This window comes from Lepidochelys kempii, chromosome 1 (assembly GCF_965140285.1).
Source record: "Lepidochelys kempii isolate rLepKem1 chromosome 1, rLepKem1.hap1, whole genome shotgun sequence".
Classification (NCBI taxonomy): Eukaryota; Metazoa; Chordata; order Testudines; family Cheloniidae; genus Lepidochelys; species Lepidochelys kempii.
Window position 1 is genome coordinate 10,605,489 of NC_136380.1, and position 19,239 is coordinate 10,624,727.

Below are 19,239 nucleotides of genomic sequence, written 5' to 3' on the forward strand. Positions count from 1 at the left end.
CAGGAGACCCTCCTTCCTCATTTATGGGCCTGCTCTTGTGGCTAGGCCAGTGGAGTAGGAGGCAGGAGATCTAAGATCAGATGCCAGTTTTGCCACACGTTGCCTGTGGGAACTTGGGCAGAGCACTTTGTCTGTCGGTCGCCTGATGCTGACGGTGGTGAGAGGATTGGTGCTGATCTCTCCCGTTTGATACCTTCTGTCCCCGCAGTCTTTGTCACGCTGACTTGCGCCTTCCGCTATGGACGGGAGGATCTGGACGTGCTGGGACTGACCTTTCGGAAGGACCTGTTTGTGGCCAACATCCAGGCCTTCCCCCCGGTCCCTGAGGAGAAGAAACCCCTGACGCGACTCCAGGAGCGACTGATTAAGAAGCTCGGCGAGCATGCCTACCCCTTCACTTTCGAGGTAGGAGTTCCTCCCATTTCATTGTCCTTTGTCCCCCTTTGTCTCTCCTGCCCCTTGGGCGGCGCCTTCGTCCCAAACCAAGGCAGAGCTGGACCAGATCGGAACGTGGATGAGATGTCTCCACGGAAACTCCGGATCACTGCAGGAAGTGATCCTGGCAACACAGTAGGTGGTGCTTTGCCACCCGTGCTGGGGGAAAAAAAGGGACCACAAGTTTCACCCACAATGTGCTAGGAGCTGCACATATACAGGGAAGGTGCAAATTCCTCCCATCAAAGGGCCCGATCCAGCAACAATTGGCCCTGGTCCATTAAGAGCTGCTCACGCAGTCTAAGAACAACGGCTGTATTGAGCCCATACAGGTCTCTGCAGGAGGTCAGGCTAGATGATCCCAGTGCTCCTGTCTGGCCTTGGCCTCTACAAATCTATATTTACATTTTGGACTTTAAATTCTCCCAATAGGATTCAGGATTCGTTTTCCCGCCGTGTCCCAGGCTGCTGGGCAGGGTTGCTGTGTGCTGTTTAAAAGCTGTTGCTTTCCACGCCTGGGGTGCCTGCGTTTAGATGATAGGGTGACGTGATCCCTTGATAACGCAGTTTTTCGTCTAAGTTTATGGAGCGCTTGGCTGAGAGCCCCTCTCTGACTGTCCATCGTTATTCTCAGCTCAGCGGTTTCAGACAGGTGCTCTGCACCGGGCTGCAATTGCTCTGAGCGAAATGAGCTCTCTCTGGGGTCGGGAATGCAAAAAGGAGCAGCTTGCTGGCTGGCCGGAAAATGTGGTCTAAAATTAGAGAAGCAAAGTGGCCTTCCCTGCGACTTCCCATACTGATTAAAGAGTAACCGACGAAAAGAAAAAATGTCCAGTTACAACGGAGTGGTCTAACATCTGCTCCTGTTGCACCCACTACCTCCCCCGAGCCTGGGCAGGCGCTTGGCTATACTGGTCTGAGCATCACAAGATCTGTCTCTATTCCTGCCTCTCCGCTGACCTGCTGGGTGACCACGGGCACGTCACATTGCCCCTCTATGCCTCGGTTTCCCCTCCCATCCTTTGCCTATTTAGACAGCTCTTTGGGGCAGGGCGTATTTCTCACTGCATGTATATACAGCACGTAGCACAACGGGGCCCAGATTTTGTCAGTAATAAAAACAATAAGCCTTTTCCTGGAGATCGCTGGGCATTCCTGGTTTGAGTCAGATTGAAATCACACACAGAAGAGCCTTTTCTGACTTACATCTTTTGAGAAAGAATCACGCTAGAATAGCATTTCGGCAATACTGCCCAGTTATAAATGTTACACAGAGCCCAGGGCCACGCACGGGGCAATTACACATTGCAGCTAATACCCCACCCACAAGTCATTCACAGGTAAACGGTGCTTTAAGCGTTCTCACTCGCGGATTTGACAAGAAAATGAGGCCTAAATGCATGCCAGGCCGCAAATCTAGATTTCTCAGGTTCTGGATTTATATACTCTGTTTGCCCCTCTACCCTTTGACCAGCCCAAGCGCTAATAGGCTGGATTACAGACGATAGCCCAAATTGAAGAGCTTTCAACTGGAGCAAGTCCCAGGCACCAGGCTAGGGGCGAAAATAAATAAATAAATAACCTCTATCAAAGCCCCCACCCACAATCCCATGTTCTACCCACCACCCCAGAGCAGCTGCACGTTTCTGCTTTGCCAGCAGCAGGGAGATGGTTAACAGTGTTTATATTATGCTCATTTTGCATCAGAGCAAATGCCCCATTGGTAGCTCATGCCAGTCGTCAGAGCTGCGGTTGCAGGCTCTCTGCAGATTCAGGAAGGCAGCGCTGCAGTGGGCCACATAGGGAAAGCTTTCTTTGCAACCCTTAGAGCTAGGAACTGTTTGTAACATACATTTTTAAATTCTGCAGTCACTGATGGGACCTTAACAATACCCTGCCTCACATTGGCTCAGTACATCTAGTCTAGCCCAAGATTGTTTCCTACTGCATATTCTCCAGTGCTATGTTCAGTCTAGCTCACAATTACTCAACTGGTGAGGTTTCTGCCTCTTCCATGGGGAAACTATTCCACAATCAAATAGCTCTCACAGCTTCCAGTAACCACACAGACATCCCATTAGAGCCACTAAAACATGCACTGGTCTGAGAATCCTGCAAACACAACAGAGGAGAGGGCAGTCAGGGAAACTTTAATGTAACCAGCAGCCTCTTCTGCTCCCTGAACCAGGGGATAAGGAGGCTGTGGGGTGCCACTAAATCAGGGGTGGGCAAACTTTTTGGCCCAAGGGCCACATCGGGGAATAGAAATTTTCTGGCGGGCCATGAATGCTCACAGAATTGGGGTTGGGGTGCGGGATGGGGTGCAGGCTCTGGGTGGGGCCAGAAATGAGGAGTTCAGGGTATGGGAGGGAGCTCTGGGCTGGGGCAGGGGATTGAGGCGGTGTGGTGGGGGTGAGAGCTCTGGCTGGGGGTGTGGGCTCTGGGATGGGGCTGGGGATGAGGAGTTTGGGATGTCGGAGGGGGCTCCAGGCTGGGACTGAGAGGTTCGGAGGGCGGGAGGGGGATCTGGGCTGGGGCAGGGGGTTGGTGGGGTTGCGGGGGGGGTGAGGGCTCTGGGGTGGGGCTGGGGATGAGGAGTTTGGGATGTCGGAGGGGGCTCCAGGCTGGGACTGAGAGGTTCGGAGGGCGGGAGGGGGATCTGGGCTGGGGCAGGGGGTTGGTGGAGTTGTGGGGGGGGGTGAGGGCTCTGGGGTGGGGCTGGGGATGAGGAGTTTGGGATGTCGGAGGGGGCTCCAGGCTGGGACTGAGAGGTTCGGAGGGCGGGAGGGGGATCTGGGCTGGGGCAGGGGGTTGGTGGGGTTGCGGGGGCGGGGGGGTGAGGGCTCTGGGGTGAGGCTGGGGATGAGGGGTTTGGAGTGCCGGAGGGGGTTCTGGGCTGGGATCGAGGGGTTCGGAGGGCGGGAGGTGGATCAGGGTTGGGACAGGGGGTTGGGGCGTGCGGAGAGGCTCAGGGGTGCAGGCTCCAGGTGGTGCTTACCTCAAGCGACTCCCAGAAGCAGTGGCATGTCCTTTCTTTTGAAGAGCGAGAGGGGGCCATTGGAGTGCGTAGGAGCCTGAGCGGGGCCATGCCGCTGCTTCTGGGAGCCGCGTGGTACGGCCCCCGACCCTGCATCCCGGCTGGAGCTCCGGGGCGGGGCAAGCCCCAGACCCCGCTCCCCAGCAGGAACTCGCGGGCTGGCTTAAAGTGGTTTGCCCACCCTTGCATTAAATGCTACAGATTGTAATAGCCGGTGGAATAGGAGAGAAAGCCGTGCTTAGGTACCAAAGTGATATAGACTGCGTAAAGGGAAAGGGCTTGTTCTAAGGGTGAATTATTATTTGTATCACCATAGTGCCAAGGAGACTCAGTCATGGAAGAGACCCAGCCATGGACCAGCCCCATGGGCGGCGGGCATCGTAGGCAAGGGGAGGCTGTGCCTCCCCAAACAGCCTACCATGGCCCCGTTCCCCGTGCAGCCACTCGGGGCCCCCAGGGCAGCTGGTGCTGGGCCGAGCTGCCTGCCCGGTGCTCTGGGGCTGGCTGCGCGAGCACCGGCTCTGGGGGCGGCCTGGGGCTGGGGGTGCGGCAGCCACGCCCCCCGGGGGCTCCGGGCACTGCGGCTGTGATGCGCCAGTTCTGCTGGGGCCTCATCCCCGGCCATCCAGCGCTAGGGCCAGGGTGCCGCGGTGGGGGTGCGTTGGGCTCCTGTGCGGGAGGGGGAGGTAGAAGGGGGGACAGAAGGGAAGGGGAGGGGAGGGGCCTCCGGCACAAGGGGAGGGGCCGTGGGTTCGCCTCCCCGGGCAGCCGGGTATTGGTTGGCAGGACGAGCTGTGGTCTCTGCCCATCAGCAGCCTGACTGTCCTAGGCCTGCTGGCAAAGTGTGGTGAGGAGGACAGTGAAGTAGTGGTTTAAGATGGCAGGCTGTGCGCAGCCGGCGAGCACATTCGGCTCCACCCCGGCAGAGCAGGAAAGCAAAGCAGCAAGATTTCCCATGAGTGAAGCTGCCGCTAAGCTCCCCGGGATCACCAGATTTGTAAACACTCCCATGCCCTTGTAAAACAACATTAATTCCTCTGCATCCCACAGATTAAAAATGTGTTTATACATTTGATAACCTCTTGGGTTTGGGATATTTAAAGGGCTGCTCGCTTTAAACTAGATCCTGAATTGAGGGGAGGGAGGGTTGTTTGTTTCTTTTTAAAAGTAGGGAGGGTTGCAAAGCCTAATCTGAACAGAAAGTTTTTGATGGTTTCTTCATTTCAGTGAAAATGGTTCCCACCCCACACCCTCCATTTAAACCTGACAATTCCCCATCTCATACTCTAGTACCTGAAAACCAATAAGTGAAACTGACTAGAAATTGACTAATAGTCATGAGGATGAGTTAGTTGTGTTACAGTAATGCCCAGAGCCCCAGTAGGAATAATGTCCCCATTGTGCTGGGCACTGTGGTAACACTTTCAAAAGTGCCCAAGTGATTTAGGAGCCTAAATTCTATTGAAAGTCAACAGGACTTGTGCTCCTTAGTCACATAGGACCCTTAGAAAATGTTACCCTGGATCTATACAAGACAGTCCCTACTCCAATTGGCTATGGAATTAGTGAGCAAGGATAGGAAGGACAGCCCAGTGGTTAGAGTGCCAGACTTAGATTCAAGTCCCTGCTCTGCCACAGACTTCCTGTGCGCACTTGGGCCAGTCCCTTAGCTTCTCTGTGCCTCAGTTTACCATCTGTACAATGGGGACAATGGCCCTGCCCTGCCTCCTAGGGAAGTGAGTGAGGATAAAAACATTAATGATTGTCAGGTGTTCAGACACAAGGGTGATAGGAGCCACGTAAGTACTGAGCACAGGAGGAGGTTAGGGTGAGGCGGAGCCTCTGTGATTTCAGGACTCTGCATGCTACAGAGAGAAGGCTGCCTCGACCTGGTTGGGGAGGTCAGTTCTTTCACCTTTTGCCACTGGTAATTTTGTTTCAGTTCAGCCTTAGTCACTCTAATTTTTTAGTCCCATTAAGTTGTATCTAGAGAAGTGGGTTTGTCGTCGGACTTGTGGGAGAAGCTGCGGGAAGCATGTTTCACAGCATCTCATCAGGGATGGCTCAGCTTCATTCTTATCCGAGGGACTTGTAATCAGCAGCCCCAAAGGAAGACTCCTCGGACGCATCTGCGTCCCTGAGAAACCTGGGAGAAGTGATGCATCGCGGAAGGGAGTGGCATGCGGGAATGTAGACAGGCGACAGGCTGGGGATCGAGAGGTGGCCCAGAACGCGACACAGACCATGACATGAAAAGACACTGGGAGTGGACTGAGCTGTGGCAGGGAATGATGTGGCACAACAGGACGTGCCAACGGGACATAAAACGACGAGGTAGAAATGAGCTGGAACCGAGCAGAGGGGGATAAGTTCCAACCAACCAGGAGCCACCCTTCTCCTTTCTGTCCCTCACCCACTTACTGGCATCTCAGCAGCTCCCTTCAGGACCGTTCCCTGCACCCACTAAAGGCTGTCCGTGTGAAGAGAGACACAAGATAACTATTTATATTAATCAATCTATAATAACCCAATCAAGCCCTCACTGTGCTGGGTGCTGTACACACACACACAAACACACACACACAAAGACTGCGGATGATACAAAGCTGGGAGATATTGCCAATAGAGAGGGGGACCAGGATATCCGACAGGAAGATCGGGATGATCTTGTAAACTGGAGTAATAGCAATAGGATGAAATTTAATAGTGAGAAGTGTAAGGTCATGCATGTAGGGATTAATAACAAGAATTTTAGTTCTAAGCTGGGGACGCATCAGTTGGAAGTAACAGAGGAGGAGAAGGACCTTGGAGTATTGGTTGATCACAGGATGACTATGAGCCGCCAATGTGATATGGCCGTGACAAAAGCTAATGCGGTCCTGGGATGCATCAGGCGAGATATTTCCAGTAGAGATAAGGAGGTGTTAGTACCATTATACAAGGCACTGGTGAGACCTCATCTGGAATACTGTGTGCAGCTCTGGTCTTCCATGTTTAAGAAGGATGAATTCAAACTGGAACAGGTACAAAGAAGGGCTACTAGGATGATCCGAGGAATGGAAAACCTGTCTTATGAAAGGAGACTCAAGGAGCTTGGCTTGTTTAGCCTAACCAACAGAAGGCTGAGGGGAGACATGATTGCTCTCTATAAATATATCAGAGGGATAAATACCAGGGAGGGAGAGGAATTATTTAAGCTCAGTATCAATGTGGACACAAGAACAAATGGATATAAACTGGCCATCAGGAAGTTTAGACTTGAAATTAGATGAAGGTTTCTAACCATCAGAGGAGTGAAGTTCTGGAACAGCCTTCCAAGGGGAGCAGTAAGGGCAAAAGACCTATCTGGCTTCAAGATTAAACTCAATAAGTTTATAGAGGAGATGATATGATGGGATAACATGATTTTGGCAATTAATTGATCTTTGACTATTAGTGGTAAATAGGCCCAATGGCCTGTGATGGGATGTTAGATGGGGTGGGATATGAATTACTGCAGAGAATTCTTTCCTGGGTGTCTGGCTGGTGAATCTTGCCCACATGCTCAGGGGTCAGCTGATCGCCATATTTGGGGTTAGGAAGGAATTTTCCTCCAGGGCAGATTGGGAGAGGCCCTAGGGGGATTTCGCCTCCCTCTTTGGCGTGGGGCACGGGTCACTTGCGGGAGGATTCTCTGCACCTTGAAGTCTTTAAACCACGATTTGAGGACTTCAGTAGCTCAGACATAAGTGAGAGGTTTATCGCAGGAGTGGCTGGGTGAGATTCTGTGGCCTGCATTGTGCAGAAGGTCAGACTGGATGATCATAATGGTCCCTTCTGACCTTAAAGTCTATGAGTCTATGAGACCGATTGGAAGCTCTTTGGGGCAGAGACGTTCTGTGTTTGTGCAGTGCCTGGCACAATGGGGTCCTGGCCCGTTGACTAGCCCCCTAGGTGCATGCGGACTACAAACAATAATAAGACCAGAGAGTAGAGCTGACAACCGAAAGACGGGGGAGCGCCAGGGAACAGAGACAGTTATGCTCAGTGTCATAATCAGGCACAGCACGCCAGCTGAATGGCTGCTGGCTGAGAGTTTTGTAGGAATCGTGGCGAAGGTGAGCTTTGAAGGAGGATGTTGTGGTGACTTCCCTTGGATACTGAAATCAGGTGGAAAGGGACGACTAGCACCTGCAGGCTCTCGGGAAGGGAGCTTGTGCTGCCTCTCAGCAGCAAACCTTCGAGCAGGGATGGTTTGTAGCGCGGTGCACTGGTCTGACAGCAGGGCCCTTGTTGTGACTGTCGGTGCAGCCGCTCGCTCTGTGCCCTCTGGGCGCTGGACTGGCATGGCAGGCAGGACTCCAGGGTTCTGCTCCTGGCTCTCACACCGATATCCGGGGTGACCGTGATCATTTAGAGACAGAATTTCAAAAGTGGCCTTTATGTTGGGGTGTCTCTGGTTGCCCCAGGCCTGATTTACGCTCACCTAAGCAGGCGTGGGGTAGGTCAGTACTTGGAGGGCAGGCCTGTGAGGAATATGCAGGGTGGTGCTGGTGAGTCAGTAGGGGGTGCTCTTCCCTCTGAGTCACGGCAGGACCAGTGCCCCAGCGTGGCACTAGGGGGTGCTGTGCTTCGGAAGTCCTATCAGATGAGCCCCGGGCACTGAGGTCTTGCTATTCCTGATCATTAAATACCACATGGCATGTTTGGTAAGAGATTCAGCTCCAACACCCTGGATAACGTCTACTCAGGTAATTCTGTTCTGCCTGTCTACATTTCCCCCTCTCCCATCTGTGCTTTCCGTTGGCTACAGCATTCTTCACGCAGCTGTTCTGCGTGTGCTGTGTTCCCCCTCCGAGGTGGCCGGATTTCGGCGGTGGGCGAGGTTCTGTCCCAGGGGTCTGGCTCGTGGGACTTGCTCACATGCTCAAGGTCTAACTGAGCCCTATTTTTGGGGTCGGAAAAGAATGTCCCCCCAGGTCAGATGGGCAGAGACGCTGAGGGGTTTTCGCCTTCCTCGGCAGCTGGGGCACGGGTCACTTGCAGGTTTAAACTAGTGGAAATGGTGGAGTCTCTGGAGCGCGAAGGCTGCAGCCCATGATTTGAGGATGCCAGTAACTCAGCCAGAGGTTGTGGGTCTACTTACAGGAGCCGGTGGGATCTGGCCTGTTGTGGCTAAATTGTGGATAATTGTGCCCTCTAGTGGCTGAGCCGTGGAGCTGCTTCTGTAGGTCCCAGTGCCTTGTCCGCTCATCTCAGCTGGGGCAAGGATCCGCTCCTCCCCTGGGTCAGCCGTCGCAAACGGAGAGGGGCCTGCCGTGCCGGCGGCGTCTGTCGCCCTTCAGCTGGCGTTGCCCAGCACGCTCGTCACATGGGCCATGCAGTTTAACTGCTGTTGCCGTGATGCTGTTTCATTAGCAGCCCCTAGGGGTGAGGGAGAGCTGGGCTTGGGGGATTTGAGGCTGTGGCCCCAAGGTCTCCAGCTCATGCAGAATGTTCCCTGTGATGCTTCCCGGGGTCACTGCCACCGGCCGTTAGCATGAGGAAGCCTGTCTGTGCCTGTCAGGGGTCAGCTCCTTAGCCCCACGGGCCATGGGCAACTCAATCCCGCCCCTCTAGGCCTACGCAGGGACAGGTGCACCCCAATCCCCGAGTCCTTCGAGCACCCCCTAGAGCATCCAGCCCCTGGTATGCTGATTCCAAAGGAGCAGGACACCCCCACTTACCAGTTCCTCCTCAGGTCCCTGCTCTGCTAACACCCAGCTCTTAGATAAGTTTACAGTGAAAACAAGGAAACACTTATTTACCAGTATAGAGACCCAAGTAACCACCAGTAGGAGTATTGGAAGCTCATCTTTATATCTACAATCAAATCATAACACTCCTCCTAGAGCCTAGTCTTACTTAACTACTGCTCGCCGGAGGTCCTTCCAGCCTTTCAGAGCTCTTCAGCTGTCATCTCCCATTCATGAGAGAAGTCCATGCTGCCCGCTAGCCTCCTCAATGAAAGATTCAGGGCATGTCTCTGCATTCCCATAGATACTCCAGCAATCTGATGTCTTTACTCCTGAGCAGGATCCCCTCCTGCTGGTTGTTCTCCATGTAAATGCTCCCCCTTGAAGATTTCACAGTCTGTTCACGAGCGCTTGGTGCAGTATGCAAACAGGTGTCCGTTGTGAGACGTGCAATGCCCAATACACTTGTGACCACACAGGGAGGGAAGCGTCTGTTACTTCCTGGTTTCCTGCCTTCCTTTTCACTGGAGACACACAACTTCTAAATACACACATTTCACAGTGATTACCGTGACTCGTGGAGATGTCGCAAGCCACCTTTTAGTGAATTACACTGCATCTATCTGACCCAGGGGACCCTGTCAAACTCTTTGCACCCTCTGAGACTTTGTTAGCTGGCACCAAGAGGTCTCTGGGTCAGTCCCTGCAAGCTGTGGGCTCGCCTATCACCCCTGGCTTAGCCACAGAACCGTTTGCACACTGAGGTGCAGTGAGAACCTGTGCAGGTCACTGGGGATAGCAGCAGGGCAGAAAGCAGCCCACTGGTATGTGTGTGGGGCTTCTCTGCAGAGGGCAGGGAAAGGAAACACTCGGGAGTTGCCAGGGCTCTCTAAGGAGCCGTCTGACCCCAGCTTGCTGGGCCGGCTACAGCAACCCTCAGTAGCCGGGACATGGATGCAGGCCAGGTTGTCTCTTGCTTTTGACTCCAGTACTCCAAGGGGCTGAGCATCTCCTGGGAGATGCCAAGCACCTGCCCTCAGCTGGAGACGGGAGCGCACAACATCCTGCAGGAGGCCTCAGCACCTCCCAGGTTTGGGCCACTCAGAATGGGGGCCAAATTCTCCCCTGGTGTAACTCACCCTTCATGCCCCCAAATTCAACCCTGCTCCAACCTGGGACACTGAGACACCCTGGATGTGCAGGTTCAAGTAACCCCAGGAGGCCGGCTGAGCCCTTCATCCTTCCAAGGTAGATCACTAGAGTCCCAGGCTACGGTATAGTGAGTGTGTGTGGAGCAGGCAGGTACCTGGTCTCTTCCGTGGGCTACCCCTGGTTACAATCCAACCCTGCCCTTGATTTCTGTTTCAGATCCCTCCCAACCTGCCATGTTCCGTCACGCTGCAGCCTGGACCGGAGGACACGGGGAAGGTAACTTTGTTTGTGTCCTCTCTGTCGGTCAGTAGCTCCCAGCTTCTCCCCATCTCCGCAGAGACATTGCGATAGCTAAGCCGGACTCCTCCGATCCCGGAGGTCTCTCCAGAAGGCCTGGGCTGGCTCAGACGTTCTAAGTGCCCCAGCAATGGGCGGCAGCGTCTCGGAGCGATGGCGCTGTCTCGCGCCACTCGGAGCTCTTCAGGTGTCTGAAGAGCATGGAGCGAATTCCATCTAGCTTCCAGGGGATAATGAGGTGGCCTTAAAGAGGTGGCTCTCTTCTGAAAAGGGGCTGTAAGCCAAAGGCAAAGGGGGGGGAGGGCTCCTCATTTATTGTGTCTCAGTCCTTTCCAGACCAGCTTCAAACAAAAAGATTTCTGCGAAGGGACTCTCAGTACTGGGAGTATCATCCTGGCCCAGCTCCGCTGGCGGAACAACGTTGAAGTCGCTACATAGTACAGAGATCCCCAGTGCTGCCATCCCTGCCAGCTCCCCCGGGATCTGAGAGTCAAGCTGGGTTCCTCCCTTCTTATGCTTCATAACCAAATAAATGGTCCACAGGCCAAAAGACACCCTTAATTACCCCACATGAGCCCATTGCTTTCCTGGACTTGCAGAATGGCCCTGTAAATGGAGGACTGTGAACAATTCCATTAATGCCCCAAAAGAAACAGACTCCAGCTTCCTCTCCCAGAGTCCTGCTTGGTCTGCAAAGCTAAAGGGGGCCCAGATTTATTGTGGCCACTAAAGCCAGCAGCTCTGGCTCTGACACGCACAACAGGTGGATCTGCTGAGCAAGGAGGGTCAATTTCGACAAGAACAGCCCCTGGCAACCCGAGGTTGTCCGGTCTCTGCATGCATATTAATGAGCCCACAGTAATAAACTCCATTTCACTTAGCACGGTAGCATTCACCCCATTGTCTGTACTCCAGTTTTCACCTTCCACCAGCCTGATTTTCAGGTGCTTCTTGTCTGGCACCCTCCATGGCAGGTGGCAAAGAGTGGCAGGAATTCTTCTACCCTGGGGGAAAGTCGAGTTTTCTCCACTCGCTCACCATTGCAAACCAGCTATGGGGATTCTGCTCCAATTCCCCCACATTCCTCCCTCCCGAAAAATGACCCTTTACACTGAGACCAGAGCCTGAACATGTCAGCCCAGAGGATGAGCTTTGTGGAAGGGTAGGAGCATGTGGAAATGGGAATTGGTTACTTGATCTTAGCGATTGCTATGAGACCACAGCTCAGATGGAGATGTTATAATACCTAGGATTCATAAGTGGGCTAACTGCTTGGAACTTCGTGATAATACTCAGGCTAGAACTCAGATCCTTTTGTTTGAAAGGCCCAGACACCCCTGCCACATGCGCTAAGGGAGAATCTCCACTGGCAGTATGGGGGCTATGATACAGTTGATTATTTCTGAGGCCTTCAAATAGAGGATAGTGGTGCATGCAACCGGTCCAGGAGCGCAGAGTGGCACACACACACGCTCCAGCTGGCACCTTACCGCGTACAGACATGTCAAAGCCGTTAGACCCCGCTGGGGAGATAAGGAAGGGCCAGGAGACATGATTTCCCAGCTTCCTACCCCACTTTGTTCTGCTCTGTAGGCCTGTGGCGTTGACTACGAGGTGAAAGCTTTCTGTGCGGAGAACCTGGAGGAGAAAATCCACAAGAGGTAAACGGAGCGATGTTTGTATTGACGCCACCCGGCGGCACTGGGGAGAGGACACAGAGCCAGGGGACGGAGCGGTTCAGCCAGCTGAGAACAGGCCTCAGAAATCAGCTCTTGGGGAAGTCGGTGCTGCGGCCCTGATGGAGCAGCAGAGCTGTTGCCGGCAGTGTCCCCCAGCTGGGGCGAGGAGCGAAGTTCCCACCCAAGTCTGGCCTGCTCCTCCCGGAGCTGGGGTCTGGATCCCAACCGCCCGCATGGCAGCATGGGCCCCAGCTGCGTTCGTTCGCCATGCCAGCCCCTGGTCTGTAACGCTGGGGCGGCTGGTTCCCATTCGTCCGCAGGGCATCCCGACGCTCGCGGATGGGCAGGGACTGGGAACGTTTGCCCCCTCCGCTGAACAGCCATGGGAGGCTAACTCCGTCATCCCCTCGAGCATCTCCTGTCCCCCACCCAGCAACATGCAGCAGCAGTGTGCTTTAACCGTAGCTTCTGCAGGAGCTCCTCAGCCCGCAGGGGGCACAGAGGGTCTCTGGGTGTGCCCTGCTCTGGGGTAGCATCTAGCCCCTCCGAGGTCTCCTGGAGGGGCATGCTGCATGCAGGTGGGGGCAGGGCCCTGCACTAACCCCTCGCGGCCCTTGTTGGATTGCCCAGTGGATCGCTAGCCCGGAGATTACTCCCACTGACAATCAGGGAGCACAGCACTTGGGGCCAGGTGGGGATGGTTCGTGGACCCTCGTAGAAGTGCTAGTCAGAGAGCTCCTGTTAGGGGTATGGTGGGGACGGAGCAGATGCACTGAGGGAGAACAGCCGGTGAGTTTCAGCACTGGCACCCCACCGGGCGGCACGGAAGCTGTGCCCACCTCGGAAACATGGCTGGCTTCACAGGCTCCCCCGCACCCCACGTCAGAGAGTCATTAAGCTCAGGTAGTACCTGCCCAGGCCTCCGTCTCCAGAGGTTCTAGGCTCTGGTCCCCACTTGTGGCATGGTGTGTCTGTTAGGCTGCCAGACAGATGTTTTATCCTCTTTGTTATATAGATGGGGAAACTGAGGTACCTGGGGGGGGGGGTTGGCACATGTCAGTAATAGTGGGTGCCAACCCACCGAAGCGCATAGGAATTGGGTAGTATTTAAATACTTTGAGCACCCTCTAGTGGGCCTCACTATTGCAGAAGCCACCAGAGCCAATGGGGATGTAGCTAGCTTTGGGTGTTTGTACGTTCATTAACAGGCTGATCTGAAAGCCTGCTGTGTCCCTATGGTTTCCTCGTGCTCGTAATTAGGCTTGGCAGAATTCGATTTTTAATTTTTTCCAATTTGGATGGATATTACTGGTGTTTCTTTCCAAGCATTTTTCCCGATTTTGATCTATTTAAATTCTCACAGTTACAGGAAATTCTGGGGGCTCAGACAATAGTTATGTGATGCCAACAGATGCCGCGATTCCAAAAAGATCACGCGTTAGGCATATTAAAACCCAAATCATGTCTAAAACTCGAGGGTCTCCAGCAGCCTTTCTCTTTCTTTGCCTAGCTGTAAGTTTTGATTGTTGCCAACTGGAAATCTTTTCGTGTTAGTTTGTGTGTGTCCAGTGAAATTGACAGATAAAAATCGAATCCTTCCAAGCCAGCTGCTAATGTGTGAAAAGCAAAGACACAGGCCCCTTCCCCTCCCATCCCACTCTTGGTGAGGTTGGGCCCAGGTTAGCTGCTGTGACAGGTCCCAGGGTAGTCTGGGTGAACTGATCCTCGCTCTAGCCAACGCTGAACCCAGCTCAGTGGCTCATGGCTCCTAGGGGCTTCCAGCAGCCTGCTGCTCTCAGGGAACAGCGGAGAAGCACCCCCTTTTCCAAGGTGCCTGACAGCGGGAAGGAAACGGGGCGTTCTCTGACTCCACACAGGCTTGGCCCTGGGTGAGAAAGCCAGGTGCACCATCTGGTGGCCAAAGGCGGAGCGACTTGCACATAGACCTCGGAGGCTCTCCTGAGGCACCGTTTCCTACACTGGGGGAGATGCCACTGGCCCTTTTCGATGGGACCGTCTTGGTGTTTCTGGGCGTGTCGTGACAGGGAACCTCGTATTTCATTCACCCCGAGCAAGGTCCTGATGTGCTGTGACCTGAGACAAGCCAAAAGACTGAGTTGCCTAGTGGTTAGAGCTGGAGTGTGGGTGCCAGGATGCCTGGGTTCTGTCCTTAGCACTGCCTCTAAAAAGTCACTTCACCTCTCTCCCTGTGACTGGATAAAGGCGGGATCCATGGAGCCAGCCTGGGCTGGGAAGGGGCTCGTGGAGCCCTGAGGCACTGCCAGGAAAGAGGGGAGTGGGAGAGGGAGATGGAGGGGCCCTTTGATTTCTTGGTGCCATGGCAGGACTGGATCAGGCCCCATGTCATTCTAATCCCACCCCTGGATCTGGGTCTCAGTCCCTCCGTCAGGAAGAGGTGGTTAAAATGCTTCCCCCTCCCCTCCCCAGAGGGTGGATGGCAGGGTTAATTGGTCTATCCGAGTTTGGGGTGCCAGGGAAGCCTGCTGGCACCCCAGGGCAGATCCCCGCAGGCTCGGGCTCAGCCTCTGCCGCCATATGTCCCGGCAGAAATTCCGTGCGCCTGGTGATCCGCAAAGTGCAGTACGCGCCGGAGAGACCGGGCCCGCAGCCCATGGCGGAGACCACCAGGCAGTTCCTGATGTCTGACAAGCCGCTGCATCTGGAGGCATCCCTGGACAAGGAGGTACGACAACCCCCTGCTTCTCCCTGGGGCTGCTGTGTTGCTCGGCCGCGTGGGGCCCTCATGCTGGTGCCTAACGGCTGCCCTGGGCCCTTAGAGCGAGGAGCAGGTCCCAAGGGAAATACCGGGGAAATAGCCTGGTGCCCAAATTCACAGCAGGTGCAAACGGGTTCCACGCCATGGAAGGCCTCACGCCCCCCGCATTTAACTCAGCACCAAGTGCAGCCCTGGGATGGGGGCCGGGTGAACCGACACTGCAAAGGGTTGGCAGAGACCCCGGCTTTTTGATCCCCGCACAGCTCTCGCTGGGGGGAGACCTTCTGTGGGTTGTTGTTAATAAACTTTGGTATGAGGGTAGCCCCCCAAGCCACCCCCTGATTGGGGGGGGTGCCCTGACCTGCACAGCCAGGAAGCCCCCTCCCACCTGCCTGCTGCTGACAGAGGCCGGGGCCCTTGTTCCTGCAGATTTACTATCATGGTGAGCCAATCAACGTCAACGTCCACGTGACAAACAACACAAACAAGACGGTGAAGAAGATTAAAATCTCAGGTAAAGGGGGTGCCCGCGTTCCCTGGATCCATCACGCAGAATGGCAGGAGGGGACTGTCACAAGCTGTCGCAGCTGGGCCAACCCTTCCATTGGGGTCCCTGTAAACCCTCTCCCCAGCCTTCCCTGACCCCCAGCAGCTGCCCTGACTCTCCCCCACATGCTGAATCCCCTTCCCACGCCCTCAACTGCCTGACTTCCAGCATCGCCTCCCCCATCCAGCCCCTGCTGGAGCCCTTCCTCCATTATCTATCCCAAGACATCTTCTCCCAACCTGCCTCGCCTCCTGGCTGGCTCTTTTCCCGCACCCCCCGAGATCTGCTCCCACTCGACTCCCCTGGCACGCTCTGGGAGCATCCAGCCATCTGCCTAAGGGCAGAGTCTGGCTGGGTGATCCTTACACGGCTGAGAGCAGTGGTGGGCCAGGGAGCCGAGACCACCTCTATTCCCAGCTGTACCACAGACTGCCCGGGTGGCCCCGGCTGAGTCACTTCACCCCTCGGAGGCCCAGCTCCCCATCCGCAAAGCAGGGAGCACAGTGCTTTCCCGACCTCGCTGGAGAACTGCCAGGGCAAACTGGACCCTTGTGAGAGACTTGGGTACCGTGCTGAGGGGGGCCAGATCAGCCCCCAAATAGCGTTCTCCCCAGAACAGGCCCAGTGGGGGCACTGGCAGGACCAATGCCCCTGACCTGCCCCAGGCCTCAGCCTTGACTCCAAGGGACCACCTCTCCCGATACATGGAGCACTTCAGTCCCCAGGCTGCCGCCCCAGCCCCTTCCACCAGCGCTGCATTCGCAGAGCACGGGAAAGGACGTTCCTCCCACTCCAGGGACCAGCTGGGCCATACGGTGCTGACCGAGGCGTTTCCCCAGGGGGCCCTTGAGCCAGGTGGTTACAGAAAGATGCAGCCGCAGGCTCGCGAGGAAAGGGGGCTGGAAAGGTGAGATCGGCGAACGGGACATGAGCCCATCACTCTGCTCAGCCATGGAGGAGGGGTGCGTAGGAGAAGGACACCTGAGATCTGTGGCTGATGAGCGAGGTCCGGGGGCTCTCATTGTTCCCACGTGAGGGTAAATGGGGAGGAATGGCCAGCGCCAGTAAGGACTGAGGAGTAACACCCAGGGCATGGACACACTGCGATAAAAACACCCATGGCCCTGAGTCTCAGCGCCCGGATCAGCTGGCTCGGGCTGGGGCTGGGGGGTGGGGGGGGGCTGTAAAATCGCAGCGGAGATGCTTGGACTGGAGCCCAGGCTCTGAGACCCTCCCCCCCCCCCCGTGGCGTCTCAGAGCCCAGGTGCCAGCCCGAGCCCGAATGTCTCCACTGCAGTTTTGCAGCCCGAGCCCCACGAGCCTGAGTCAAGTGACCCGGGCCAGCCGTGGGACTTTGGTTTCAGTGCAGACGTACCCACAGGAACAGGCACCAGCCCGGTGGCTGCTCCGGGGCTGAAGCACCCACAGAAAACAATACTGGGTGCTCAGCACCCACCGGCAGCCCCAGGGATCAGCTCCTCCCGCTCCCTCCCAGCGCCTCCCACCCACCGGCAGCCCCAGGGATCAGCTCCTCCCGCTCCCTCCCAGCGCCTCCCGCCCACCAGCAGCCCCAGGGATCAGCTCCTCCCCCTCCCTCCCAGCACCTCCCGCCCACCGGCAGCCCCATGGATCAGCTCCTCCCGCTCCCTCCCAGCGCCTCCCGCCCACCGGCAGCCCCCCGGATCAGCTCCTCCCGCTCCCTCCCAGCGCCTCCCGCCCACTGGCAGCCCCAGGGATCAGCTCCTCCCGCTCCCTCCCAGCGCCTCCCGCCCACCGGCAGCCCCCCGATCAGCTCCTCCCGCTCCCTCCCAGCGCCTCCCACCCACCGGCAGGCCCCCGGATCAGCTCTTCCCGCTCCCTCCCAGCGCCTCCCGCCCACCAGCAGCCCCCCGGATCAGCTCCCCCTGCTCCCTCCCAGCGCCTCCCGCCCACCAGCAGCCCCAGGGATCAGCTCCTCCCGCTCCCTCCCAGCGCCTCCCGCCCAACGGCAGCCCCCCGGATCAGCTCCTCCCGCTCCCTCCCAGCGCCTCCCGCTCATCGGCAGACCCACGGATCAGCTCCTCCCGCTCCCTCCCAGCGCCTCCCGCCCACCAGCAGCCCCCCGGATCAGCTCCCCCTGCTCCCTCCCAGCGCCTCCCGCCCACCAGCAGCCCCCCGGATCAGCTCTTCCCGCTCCCTCCCAGCGCCTCCCGCCCACCGGCAGCCCCAGGGATCAGCTCCTCCCGCTCCCTCCCAGCGCCTCCCGCCCACCGGCAGCCCCAGGGATCAGCTCCTCCCGCTCCCTCCCAGCGCCTCCCGCCCACCGGCAGCCCCCCGATCAGCTCCCCCTGCTCCCTCCCAGCGCCTCCCGCCCACCGGCAGCCCCCCGGATCAGCTCCCCCTGCTCCCTCCCAGCGCCTCCCGCCCACCGGCAGCCCCCCGGATCAGCTCCCCCTGCTCCCTCCCAGCGCCTCCCGCCCACCGGCAGCCCCCCGGATCAGCTCCCCCTGCTCCCTCCCAGCGCCTCCCGCCCACCAGCAGCCCCCCGGATCAGCTCCTCCCGCTCCCTCCCAGCGCCTCCCGCCCACCGGCAGCCCCCCGGATCAGCTCCTCCCGCTCCCTCCCAGCGCCTCCCGCCCACCGGCAGCCCCAGGGATCAGCTCCTCCCGCTCCCTCCCAGCGCCTCCCGCCCACCGGCAGCCCCCCGGATCAGCTCCCCCTGCTCCCTCCCAGCGCCTCCCGCCCACCAGCAGCCCCAGGGATCAGCTCCTCCCGCTCCCTCCCAGCGCCTCCCGCCCACCAGCAGCCCCACGGATCAGCTCCCCCTGCTCCCTCCCAGCACCTCCCGCCCACCAGCAGCCCCCCGGATCAGCTCCTCCCGCTCCCTCCCAGCGCCTCCCGCCCACCAGCAGCCCCCCGGATCAGCTCCTCCCGCTCCCTCCCAGCACCTCCCGCCCACCAGCAGCCCCATGGATCAGCTCCTCCCGCTCCCTCCCAGCACCTCCCGCCCACCGGCAGCCCCCCGGATCAGCTCTTCCCGCTCCCTCCCAGCGCCTCCCGCCCACCGGCAGCCCCAGGGATCAGCTCCTCCCGCTCCCTCCCAGCGCCTCCCGCCCACCGGCAGCCCCCCGGATCAGCTCCCCCTGCTCCCTCCCAGCGCCTCCCGCCCACCAGCAGCCCCAGGGATCAGCTCCTCCCGCTCCCTCCCAGCGCCTCCCGCCCACCAGCAGCCCCACGGATCAGCTCCCCCTGCTCCCTCCCAGCGCCTCCCGCCCACCAGCAGCCCCCCGGATCAGCTCCTCCCGCTCCCTCCCAGCGCCTCCCGCCCACCAGCAGCCCCCCGGATCAGCTCCTCCCGCTCCCTCCCAGCGCCTCCCGCCCACCGGCAGCCCCCCGGATCAGCTCCTCCCGCTCCCTCCCAGCGCCTCCCGCCCACCGGCAGCCCCAGGGATCAGCTCCTCCCGCTCCCTCCCAGCGCCTCCCGCCCACCGGCAGCCCCCCGGATCAGCTCCCCCTGCTCCCTCCCAGCGCCTCCCGCCCACCAGCAGCCCCAGGGATCAGCTCCTCCCGCTCCCTCCCAGCGCCTCCCGCCCACCAGCAGCCCCACGGATCAGCTCCCCCTGCTCCCTCCCAGCGCCTCCCGCCCACCAGCAGCCCCCCGG

The 19,239-nt window shown here is 57.7% G+C and overlaps 1 protein-coding gene across 4 annotated transcripts in view; it reads left to right on the forward strand.

The window, feature by feature from the left end:
- The window catches only part of ARRB1 (arrestin beta 1), a 182,488-nt gene that overhangs the window by 138,512 nt on the left and 24,737 nt on the right, over window positions 1–19,239 (forward strand). For all 4 annotated transcript variants that reach the window (XM_073333877.2, XM_073333850.2, XM_073333860.2 and 1 more), the window contains 5 exons: window positions 209–405; window positions 10,555–10,614; window positions 12,229–12,296; window positions 14,883–15,018; window positions 15,481–15,565. In XM_073333877.2, coding sequence (XP_073189978.1) covers window positions 209–405; window positions 10,555–10,614; window positions 12,229–12,296; window positions 14,883–15,018; window positions 15,481–15,565 — 546 coding nt within the window. The remainder of the gene's footprint in view (window positions 1–208; window positions 406–10,554; window positions 10,615–12,228; window positions 12,297–14,882; window positions 15,019–15,480; window positions 15,566–19,239) is intronic.